Source organism: Pocillopora verrucosa, chromosome 8, assembly GCF_036669915.1.
Source record: "Pocillopora verrucosa isolate sample1 chromosome 8, ASM3666991v2, whole genome shotgun sequence".
Classification (NCBI taxonomy): domain Eukaryota; kingdom Metazoa; phylum Cnidaria; class Anthozoa; order Scleractinia; family Pocilloporidae; genus Pocillopora; species Pocillopora verrucosa.
Window position 1 is genome coordinate 14,324,688 of NC_089319.1, and position 12,144 is coordinate 14,336,831.

Below are 12,144 nucleotides of genomic sequence, written 5' to 3' on the forward strand. Positions count from 1 at the left end.
GTTCTTCAGACTGGCCCCAAACTTCAACTCACGGAACGAATGTCGGATGCATGCGTGAGCGTGACTTTCGTTGTTTCTCTGCAGGTCTGCCAGAACTCCGAAATTGAAAATTAACAGAGGAAATACACAATTCTTAAAGGAAAAGGGTTAAAATCGAATGCTTAACGGTTTTTATTGCGAAAATAACAAGGAAAAATCTGTTCGATCCGGACGTGACTCTGGTGAGCTCTAGGATCGAGAGTAACTCGGCGGACTTCATTATTTTTAGATTCAGTTACTACTATTCCAAAGCTTTGATTCATTCATTAGATGGGAAAAGAAGCACCCGAAAAGGTTTAGACCGATCTAAGATATTGATAAAAATGTTCTCTTCCAAAAATACAAGACAGTATGAAAATAATAAAAAGCTAATGAAATACAAAGGAAGAGAAGGATGAGAGAGAGCATGAAACTTCAAGTGCATGCAAAGATCTGTAAACCTGTACGTTGAGAAGTAAGGAATTATCAGATTTCCCTCCTTATTATTTAATCTATGTACACCTATTTCCATATTTCAATTGCTGCTTTCCATCCCAAAACTGTAAGTCTTGTTTTGCATAAACCGCTCTCCAATCCAGTCTTCCTCTTATTAGTGCATCTAACGAGCTTGATACTATTAAAGAAACGTTACGTATTTTCAATATAGGGACCTTAAGATACCAAGACGGGAAGCTGGACGGCGACGGCACTGGAAGAGTAAAGACTGGAACGAGTCCCGTCGTGCCCGCCAAAAACAAAATACTTAAGCGGGTGCCGTCCTAACTGCTTAAGGTCCCTAATACCACAGATAGGTGGGTTACCTCACTTACCTGGAGTCCCCCACTTCCATGTAAACAGGCCCTTAAATCTTTTGTTTTTCCATGTCCTCGTTGCCGTCGCCATCGTGGTTTCCTTAAGGTCCCTATTGATACTAGCCGGGTGTTGAAGCTCTCTTTTAACTCCAGCTCACTTGTCTTAAATTTTTTTTCCATCGATGATTTTTAAAACTGGCACCTTTTAAATCACAATTTCTAAAAACAAAATTTCATTTGGATAAGGTCATAGCTACACTGGTTCCTTGTGTACAGACTTACTGGTCCTGAAAGGACGTTCTAAATTTAATTTGCGACGTATGCGAGAAAGAGAAAAAAGTACTCCATAATATGAACTTGTGCATAAGATTCTGTAATTCCGAACACCGAAAGTCGTAACATCACTCGTGTTCTAAGGATAATGTATCGAATGAAAAACCGTGTGAGAAAAGAGAACGTAAGGTATCCCAAACAAAAATTTCTTCCAGACATCGCTAAAGAATGAAATTATAGTCGAATCTCTCCCGACATAGTAAATCGAACGCAATCGATCGAAATCGACTGAATTTCAATCGAACTCAATCGAACTCAATCCGTAGCTTTGTTCTATTCTGTTCCTTTTACTGCCGTGGACTTTTTTGTTATGAATAATCATTGAAAAAGAGGACTAGGAAAGCCTCTTTCCAATGCGCTTGCGTTACATGTATAAAGGTTTACTAGAGCTTGGGTACCGTATCAGCTTGCATGACGTACGAGATTTGTTAGAGCGAGTTTACTCACCGAACATAATCGAACGCAATCCATTTGGTTCGGTTGTCGAAATAATGGATCTCAATCTAATGGATTGAGTTCGATTGGGTTCGATTTATTCGATTGAGTTCGATCGGTTCGGAAATCGAACTCACACAAAGTTCGGTGTTCGATTTCATTCGATTGCCGAACTCGTTCGATTGAGTTCGATTTCCGATTGCGGGGCTAACTCGACCCCCACGCCTACGCTAACTCGAACCAAAATCGATTTCCCCTGGATTTCTGTCATACATTTTACTGCAAATTTACCCTCGGTAACTAAAACCCTCCATAACTCGAAGTAATTTTCGCTCCCCTTCAGATCATTCTCCTTATGTTTACACCCACGATAACACGAACCACATCGAAACACTTCTGAATATGTCAATACGAGACAAATCAAAACAAGCATTGTACTGCGGTCCAAACATTTACGTTGGTTTGTGATTTCTTCAGTTCATTAGTGTTCCATCTTCACTCGACTTCTCCATAATTAAAGTTGATCAAGCGTATGAATTAAAGAAAAAAAGCTTTTTTGAAAAGAAATCCTGATAATGGTTCTGACTTTATTGGGAAGTGGTTGAAGCTTACCCGTAACACCGTACATTTGACAACTATTAGCCGTGGTGGATATTTACCGAGCCGCGAAGCGGTAACGTAAGTATTCACCCCTAGCCACGGACGCTAGATAACATACCACAAAAGACGATTTAAACTCTTTTATTCCCTCAACGATTAGAATATTTTCGGGTGCAAATCCCGCGCAAGTTACTCGAAGATGAATAGCAAAGGATATTCGGATTTAAAACAGCCAATAACAGTGCACCTTCAGGGCTATCCACTGTTTTAGTGTTTACTAAAAAAACAATATTTGTAGACAAACCGTTCTAGTACGGCAGGCGACTGATGATAAAATAGGTTCTTGTTTTCATTCATCTTTCTTTAATTGTGGGTACAAAAATTGATTACAGTTACAATCTCAAACCTAAGACAATTCATGAATCACAATATTATGACTTATATATAATAGACTTGAAATAAACCGAAAGTGATTCTACGGTGATTGATCCACAGTTTTACACCCATATTTAAGCGATAAAACAACGGTTCTTCATAATATAAAAATATTATATAAAAATTAAGTGGAGTTGAGGGAGAGGTACCTAAATTAATGTGACAACAAAGAGTGATAAGGGTATGGGTTAAGTCTGCTAACTACCTGTGACTATCATCAGTTTCTGAAGTATAAAGCGAGTAGGAAAGGATGCTAGTCTGCATGGGATTTTATACCATTTCAAGATGTATTAGCGTACCTCCAAGGGTAATTCCTCCTCTCTTGCAGGCCTTTTTTTACCTTCTTCTTCAACTCCCTTATTTGATTCCTTAAGAATATTCATATATCCAAACCATACAGTAACAACAAACGTCAAAGTATTCTGAATCAATGTCGAAATCAAACTCTCGCTAAGAAAAACCTGTGCAACCATAAACAGAACTACCACAAACAACACAAATGCAGAAAGGACGGCTAGGATCAAAAAGAGAGACATGAAAAATATAAATTTTTCCTTCCAGTTTTCACAGGAAAGAAAATTTTCGGGAAAAACACGATGCAGCTCCGAAAGTGAGAAGAAAAGCACGGCACAAAGAGCAATAACAGCCACTAAAACAGTAAAACCCCAAAATGGTTCTGTTATCATACCCAGCAAAATCCACAGCAGATGATGACTTACAATGAATACTGCTGGATAAAGTACAACGCCAGAAAAAAGGTTTTTGGTAGTCATTTCCCCGTGGCCCCCGGTTAAGTTTCGCTCACTAAAACACTTCCCCTCATGTACAAACATACACCAAAACACGCGTCGGAAAAGCACAAACAATATAGATCCAAAGAACACCCAGACGTAGCTGATCTCTTGTTTATTTCCGACTTTTGTCGCTGATATGCATATGTATAGATTATAGGCAAGTCCCCCTAGAAAAATGAGTAAAGAAAGAAGCATAGCTGCTGCAGTCTTACTCCGATAAGCCTTTTCGTCACCCCATGACCTTAGCTTCACTGTTATCAGCTGTGATGACAAAGTACTCATAGCAAGGCTGATAACCAGTAAACTCCAACACACACCATGCAACAATTGTTTTACCCCAGAAAACTGTGGAGCTTTCCCATGCCCTGGGATCACGCACTCAACCGTGTTCAATCTTGGATCGGAAACTAATGGGATGACTGCCACATCCTGCAACTACAAAACAATAAAGAAAATCGTTATAGTGTAAACACAAGTATTTAACTGCATGGATAGCACACCTTAGTTATTAACAGAACACACGAGTTAGCACGTCACAGTGTTATAAAAACGAATAGCATTCAAGATCGGGTCGAAAAAAAGGAAGATTCCACGTTTACCTGTGATTAAACACTCTTGCATGTTTGCATGTAAGAGTTACTTTTTTCACAGGGTGGGTCGAGATGGGACGCTTTGTGTACCTAGTGTTTTCATTTTTGTAACAGAAAAAGAGCACAACTTCAAAAAAATGACAATATCGCACTACCTCATCTTAAGAAAAAGAAAAAAACCTAGTTTATCTGAACTCACACAGGTCTATTCTTTGTGGTCTATTCTCTATATTGTCTTAATACTTCTGAGCAAATATAAAATGCATCGGTGCCACGCTTACTGCAGTTGTTTTTTCTCGTCACACAACGCGAGACACATACCCTAATGCAACGATCTGATTGGTGCGAGCAACATACCACTCTACACGCCAACATAGGGTAATTTTTTTACATAAAAAAAATTAACTCAATTAGGTTTACAGAAGTCTCAAGTTTTCCCTTTCTCCACTTTTGTTTCCAAGTCCAGATTTCTCTGAACGCTACATTTCCTTTTTTCGAACAGTTCGAGTGACAAAGGTAAATTCTTAAAACTTTGGGCGGAAAATTGGCGTGAGGCCAGCTAAAAATTGATCCACTTGAGCATGCGTGACGTTCGACCGCCGTGTTTCCAGGGCTTTATTTTGTACGATGTCAAAGTAATTTAAGTTATTGCCGAAAACAATCTTTGCTACTCACTATGGCAGGCAAAGCCCATCTAAGTAAAGTTGTAAAAACATATACCTGTATTACACGATCGAGATATGTCTCTAAGCGTTGATTTAGTCTTTTTGGTCGGAGCCACGACACAGATGGAGATATTTTAATTTTTGTTTCTTAGTCTGAAATTATACTTGAACAAAGATTGAAACGTCTTTGATTCACGCACATATACTTTAGGATTTGTTTGCTCCAGAGCTCGACATTTGTATTGAATTCTATTAAATTCATGAGCCGGGAAAGGCTCGAAACGGATTAGGCACAAGTTGTCAAATCTTATATCAAGGCATAGTAATTAAAACGTCATATTTTGCCTTTGTTGGTTTCACTGCATTTGAGTAAAGTCATCTCGTTCAGCGCGGAGGTAAATGTCACTTGCCAGAGACTTAGAGCTTGCCAATCAGCATACGTGGAAGAAATACTGTTTACCATGAAAGTAACAAGGCAACTTCGATGTTCTCAAAAATAAGTTTGTGACGAGTTATCACGCTCTCAATATGATGCTAAAATATAATGAGGGTAACTTTTAAAAACAAGGGAAATTTCGTAAACGTTCCAAAGACTTTTGGAGACTGCGGAGGTCCCGATGTCTATCAATATTGCTACTTTCAAAAAATTGTGTCATAGAAGTTACGAGTTTGAGCGTCTCACTACGTCGTTGACGTCAAATTTCACAACACACTACAACTCAACTACGAAGTTAAACCAAGCATAACAATGGGGCGCCAAACCAGTCAATATTCCCTCTGTATTTCTGTGACCCAATTTACTTTTAATGTGGTCAATTCGACTTTTTATACGGTCAACTTTTTACTTTTTATATGATCAACTCGAGTTTTTATGTGGTCAACTTTTCACTTTTAATAAGATCAAATTTTACTTTTTATATGGCCAACTCGACTTTTTATATGATTAAATCGACTTTTTATATAGTCAATTTCGAACCGTTCCAGAATGCATTGCGCCCGATCACTAACAAAATGGCTGCTTATACTCCCTCCAGAGAACGAAACGAGTACAGACTGTTTTTATTTTTTGACAATTTAAAGATACTGCTTTCGACAGTATCCTCATTCGAAGAGGCAGAAACAATAACTTGTCCTTTGAGGATGTTGATCAGGCAGCTGATAGATTGTGGACTGCTACAGAGACCATTCAGTTACTTACCGCAGACATTGGGAATAACGAAGATTTCACTGATGCGGCATCAATCCTAAACCTGTCTCTGATTAAGGTTAGGAACTTAATTGATTAGCTGCAGCAATACAGAAATGAGATGTTAGATATTTTTGGTGAAAGGACATATGGCAGCCCACCCAATTCAAGTAGGAATGGTCCTGGGCACCCACCTTATGTCATTGAGGAAGAACAGATACGTTTTTTAAGAGAAATACATTTTTCCTGGAAAAAAATGGATTCACCTACTCCTTCTGAGGGTACTCTGAGGGTACTCTCAGAAGGAGTAGGTTAATGTATGGCGTGACTGACCAAGAAGAGTTAAGTTGGACTCAAATAACTGGCTCAACTAGTGGGCGCTCTGAGAAGTAGAGGGCTAAATATTCCATGAAGGCACGTAAGAAACTGTCTTCAAACCTTTGATCCTGTTGGAACAGATTTACGGTGGCAGTCTACAATTTACAGAAGAAAATATAATGTTCCTACACCAAATGCTCTCTGGCACATATACAGCAATCACAAACTCATACGATGGTGGTCAATAACTCATATGTGTGTTCATGGATATTCCTTAATTATAATTTATGCCCACTGCTGCTATAATAGCAAAGCTGATACAGTACTGGAGCAATTTATAAGAGGTGTCAACAGTTATGGATTGCCTTCTAGGGTGAGAAGTGATTATGTTATGGAAAATTTCAAAGTAGTAGAGTTTATGCTTGAGCAGAGAGGTGTTGACAGAGGTAGCATTGTTATTGGTACTCTGTGCACAACTGTCATATAGAAAGGTCATGCGGAGAACTTTGCTTTCTTGCAAGAACATTTTCTTGCTTGGAGGATAATGAGCTACTGGATCCACCAAATGAGTTGCATTTATTTGCATTACATTACACCTTCATATCCCGAATCAATGAGCACTTACAGGAACTTAAGAGCCAGTGGGAAAATCATCCACTTTCTTCTGAAGGAAATCTTTCTCCTATTCAATTATATACAGATGGAATGCTTGAAAATGAACACTCTGGATATGCTGCAGTTGCAAGTGTGTTTGATGCTTGTAATGGGCATGATTATGGATTTGACCCCTCTGCCTTTATCCCTCTGGAAGAAGAAGACTATCAGGAAGTAGTTCCAGATACAAGTGTTCCACTTTCTGATCAACAGATGGCATTCCTGGAAAATCATTGCAACCCCTTGCAAGAAAATGACAAAGGTGGTGAAAATACATACTTATACGTTGTTTAAGAATTTTGTGTTCTTTCTTTTCACAGGGATACATATGTATCAACCGAACTGACTTTCAAACTTGTATTTAGTATTAACAAAGCACCATAGAGGTTATAAACTTTACAAAACACAATGCTTTTTATTGCACTTCATGTTTTCAAAAGGGAACTTTGAATAATTATGGACCTCATTGTATTTTAATAAATCTAACAATAAAATAACTGTTTGAAACCCAACAAAACCTAACATAATTAATTTAAAAATGTAAAAATGAGTGCGTCATCAGCAAGCACACCATTCTTGTAATGATGTAATTCTAAATGAAATTACATCGAAACTGGATAGCCTGAGAGCAAATGAAGCTTAGCAAGATGCACATATACCCTAATGAGACCACTTTATGGTGTATATTTATGCTATTTGTTCACACTATATTCATCTCCTAACTATCTGAATTCTTCTCTGGGCTCACAAAAGCTAGCACATGTGCTCAGCACCTCTGAAGTGTAGTTACAGTTGTGGGCAATAGGCCTTCTCTGTAGACTTTCACTGTTGGTGAATGATATTTTCAACCTGTCTGTGACAAGAACATCAGATGTAGATGTAAATCTCAAAAATTGGTAAGCTTAGCTTTGTCAAGCCCCCTGATGAGTCTCTTCAGGTGGGCCAGTGTTTCTGTCACAGCTACTGTAGCCAGACTGGCTTCAAGTAGGCCAATAACTTTAACATTACTAGGTGTGATGGAAGAACACAATTGATGTGATGATTTTACATCTGGGAAATAAATCTTAAGGTGAGCAAGAATTGGTTGCCAGCAGTCACTCACATATTGGGACTCTTGCACTATCTCCTCATGAGCAATCTCTCTGATGATTTTTACTTAATTGCTGTGTGTGACTTTTCTCTTACAGTCATAGGCTGACAAAAAGTCAAGCATCTCATCATTGTCACATGTGATACTGTCGGCCAAGCAGCCTTCTGTAAGACTAGTTTCAGATGGAGAAACATAATGCTTGAAGGAATCTTGCAACATTCACAAATAATGCTTCCCTTCCCAAAAAGACAACCAGCAAGAAAGGCTTTGCTTATTTTATGAGGAAAATACTGACTCTCTGCGTATCCCTTTACCAGTATCCTCACCACTGCTTCCCACTTATTGCAGTCAAAATCATGTCTAATATAAGGGACTCTTTCACTCTTCCCCAATATGTGTGATTTAGAGAATTCTTTCCAAAACAAGGAGAAAACTTCCCTCAAGACCCCATTTCCCTGTCCAGCTTCTTTAATGGATGTATAATGATGGCATTTAAACTGGACTTCAAAATGGAAGGATCTGAAAAAACCTCAAGCATATCAGCCCTCACAAGTGACCTGTGAATTCTCATGAAGGTGAAGGTGAAGTTGGTGGAGATGTTCCATTAACATTAACTACAGCTTCATAATTGTTAACGGACTGATTGTTCTCCATTTCTGACAAGAAGGGCATTGGATCTCCAAAGATAAGTAGTTCCCCTTGGTCTGTGGATTCAGCTTCACTGTTTTGATGCTGCAATGATGAGGAACTTGCATTAACAGGGGTCTCTGAGAGGTCACCAGCACATTGACTAAAGGATGGTATCATAAGCTGTTCATCATCTTCATCCCTATCTTCCTCCTCAAAGGGTTCCAGACATCTGATGTACACACTCCCTTGACCTGAGAGCTTTACTATTCTTTCACCATCCATTCTTACTCCCTTTGCTAGTTTAGGAGTTACTAGAGTTCCATAACAAGCCTACAAAGAATAGAGTTACAATCACAGAAATGAAGCAGGTCTCATCAACACCACACAGAGAATGCACAACTTAGTTAGCCACTAAAAACTAGACCTTATCTACGAGTTCTTCTTAAATTTTTGCCTTACAATAAATGTACATGAACTTTCAATTATATTAATACAAGTTTTACTTCTAATTACTTATCTTATCAAGCAGGAGCCAAAAATTAGTTACCTTGAGGTATTCAAGCATAATGTCCTCTCTTAGAAGTTGACTTTCAATGTTTCTCGGGACATGGAACTTGTAAAAGTACCCGTCGAAGTTCGTTTTCTAGTTGCGGTCGCCCCACATGTGTTGAAAGTTGGAAATCGGCTTGAGAGCTCTGCTGCAACCGAAGGGCTTAATGATGGGACAGAGGAAGTCGAAGCTCTGTTGGTAGCTGTCAACGTTGCCACATTTCTAATATCATCATTGTGAAGATTTTCGATGGCTTCGAGAGCCTGCTTAGCTATGACACACACCGAGAGGATGTGCAGCACGTCTTCATTGTTAGCAGCCATTTTGTTCAAGTCTAATCGCAATGCAATGTAGAAGTCACAAAGCTGACCATGTAAAAAGTAACAAGTTGACCTAATAAAAAGTCGAGTTGACCATACAAAAAGTAAAAAGTTCATCATGTTAAAAGTCGAGTCGACCATATAAAAAGTTCAACTGACCATATAAAGAGTAAAAAGTTAAATACAGTGAGAATAATGTCTGCTTTGGCGCCCCGTACAAAACGCTACACAGTATAGAATGATCACTTACCGTGGAAAGGAAGTATATCATTTTTTCTTGAATGTCGACGGTAGAGCTATTGCAAAATTGTGGCAGTGTTATGTGCAATTTACTTCCTCTTCTGTTTGGATAAATCGCTCCCAGGGAAAACAAGTTCATGGAGGTCAGGCTAATTCCTCCGCTGACGTACAAGCACGACATACTCCACGTAAACTCGGTTTTCAATGTCGTTGATAGATTGTTACTTCCGTCTGACTTTTCGCCAGCTGTCTTCAGGAATTTCACCGTGATGTCGATCAGCAAAGATGGGAGATCCACAGAAGGATACACAGCCTTCGATATGTTAAAATAATTGTCAAAAGAAGAATTGGAAGACGTAAGATACTTTTGCAATTGTTCGTCGCGTTCTATGCAGGTTCCAAGAACGTACTAAAAACGCAACAGAACGATCGCAAAGATGGCATTAAGCGTGATACACAATGAACGTGGAATCATGATGACTTCCTCACTAGCGCAAAAACAGCAAAGGCTTGGTCTCCCAGAAATGATCGATTTGGAACCGAAAGAAACAGGTGAATTATGCTGAAGTACAGCCTTTGAGGAGAGAAAGCTAAGATGGGAAAAGCGCAGCAGAGACAATTAATCTCCTTGTGTTCTGTAAATGCGAGGAACCGCTGGTATGCGCCTGCGTCGGTTTCTAGTTAAATAATCGTTGTGGAAAAGTAGCAGGAAATAACAGTGGATCGAGTATTTGAGACCACCTTTCCTATCATTTTTCCCTCTATAACTTAGATGGAAGCTTCATTCTTAAAATTGTAGTATCTTTTGTGATCGTTCGGGCGATCGATGTTGATGACGTTAATTCTGAAGGATGTAAGAGGCCTGTCGAAGAGCACAAACGTATTGGATAGCATACTTTTATCGTGTCATTGCTATCTCAAGTTATCATTGATCATTTGAAGTATTCACTTTCTTGTGAGCGTTTTTTAGAGCTTCTATTGTACTGCTAGTGCAATGTACATACAATTTTAGCGAAAAATTAAAGTTTACAGAAGGTTCATGTTTTGTTTCAAAAGTTTTTTTGACATGAATCACAACCGGCGGGGCCGATTACCAAAATATATAAGTTCGATGTCGAGTAAAGAAAAGTGAGACAACGCTAGTACTAGAGATACGGTTGTTACATCAAGGAGCTTGTCAGAAATGGAGGAATAATTATGGATTTTATGGGAGTAATGACAACTCTTTTCAATCGTTAGTCACAGAAATATCATCAGATATGATCAATGATGTGGGGAAATTGTAAATTAAAAAAGTACTAGTTTGGGCTTCCAGTTGTAATATAAAAGTTAGGTAAATCAATTATTTCCCAATGAAAATCGTATTAATTTATTATTTCAACTACACAACAAATCATCTACGCTCTTTGCAATCTTATTTTCTTACCTATTAAATTACATAAGTTGTGTGACGGTCTGAAAAGACTCTCATCACGAGACAAACAACAAAGAACCAGTAGGGCTGATATTAACAGTGAGGATGAAAAACAAAATATTTCCAAAAGCCTTTTTTTCCCGAGAAAAAGACAAAATGAGGTCAGATTAAACTAATGTGGAGAGGTTTAATGATCTCTGTAGGAAAATGGATGATTTACACCTATCAGATTTTAGAGCAATGAGACTTAAGTCAAAAGGGGACTTTGACATTGCATATTGTGCAGTAATAAGCACTGGCATGGATACCTATAACATAAGCTAGTTTAGGCAAGTTGCATGGAGAGAACTAAAGATTGATAATTTAAATCAGTAGTAAGCTTCTGGTACTAATGACAATCTCTTGAATACCAGCTTGCCACAGTGAATGTCACACCTATCCATTCTGTCAATGGTACCAACCATTTGTATTGGGGTCACTTCACATCTCCCTAAACAGCAGAGAACATTAAAATTAATTCCTACCATCAGTGTCAATTATGAAATAAAAATTGAAGGATCAAGACATTTCTAGCAAAGTGAAATGCAAGTCAAACTGGTTTGAAGACATTTTAACCTGAAATTTGTTTTTAAATACAACAGAAATATAGTATTCAACATTCCAAAGAAACAAGGAGTTCCAGCCCCATCGAGTAATTATCAGTCCATTTGTTGTATCACTCCTCTCATATTTTAAGAACCAGCGAAAGTTTCATAATTTTAATCTGTGAGTTTCATGATACCCTTCAACTCAAAATTCATTTCCCATGGCAGAAACATTTTGAAGTAAATGAATTGGTTAGAAAGCAAATAAATAAACAATGAACTGACAGTGGTGAGGGGATTTAGGGACCATGTGATAAATCAGTTCTACCTAGTTAGCACTTCAAGCCCTAAAAGCCAGTTTGAAAAATTCCCACCCAAACACAGCAGAAAATTAAGAAAAAATTGGAGATGATTGAGGCAAGATTATAACCGATGTTAACACACATGCCTGCATACCATGTGGAACAGGCTTGGAG

The 12,144-nt window shown here is 38.4% G+C and overlaps 1 protein-coding gene and 1 pseudogene across 1 annotated transcript; both read right to left on the reverse strand.

The window, feature by feature from the left end:
- Positions 1–2,350: 2,350 nt before the first annotated feature.
- LOC131793162 (uncharacterized) lies at positions 2,351–10,718 on the reverse strand. Its single transcript, XM_059110569.2, has 2 exons — positions 9,681–10,718; positions 2,351–3,862 (listed from the first exon to the last, which is right to left on the reverse strand). The coding sequence occupies exons 1-2, from the start codon at positions 9,849–9,851 to the stop codon at positions 2,924–2,926; spliced, it is 1,110 nt and encodes a 369-aa protein (XP_058966552.2). The 5' UTR covers positions 9,852–10,718; the 3' UTR covers positions 2,351–2,923.
- Positions 7,286–9,433, reverse strand: LOC131775967 (uncharacterized; annotated as a pseudogene).
- Positions 10,719–12,144: the final 1,426 nt, after the last annotated feature.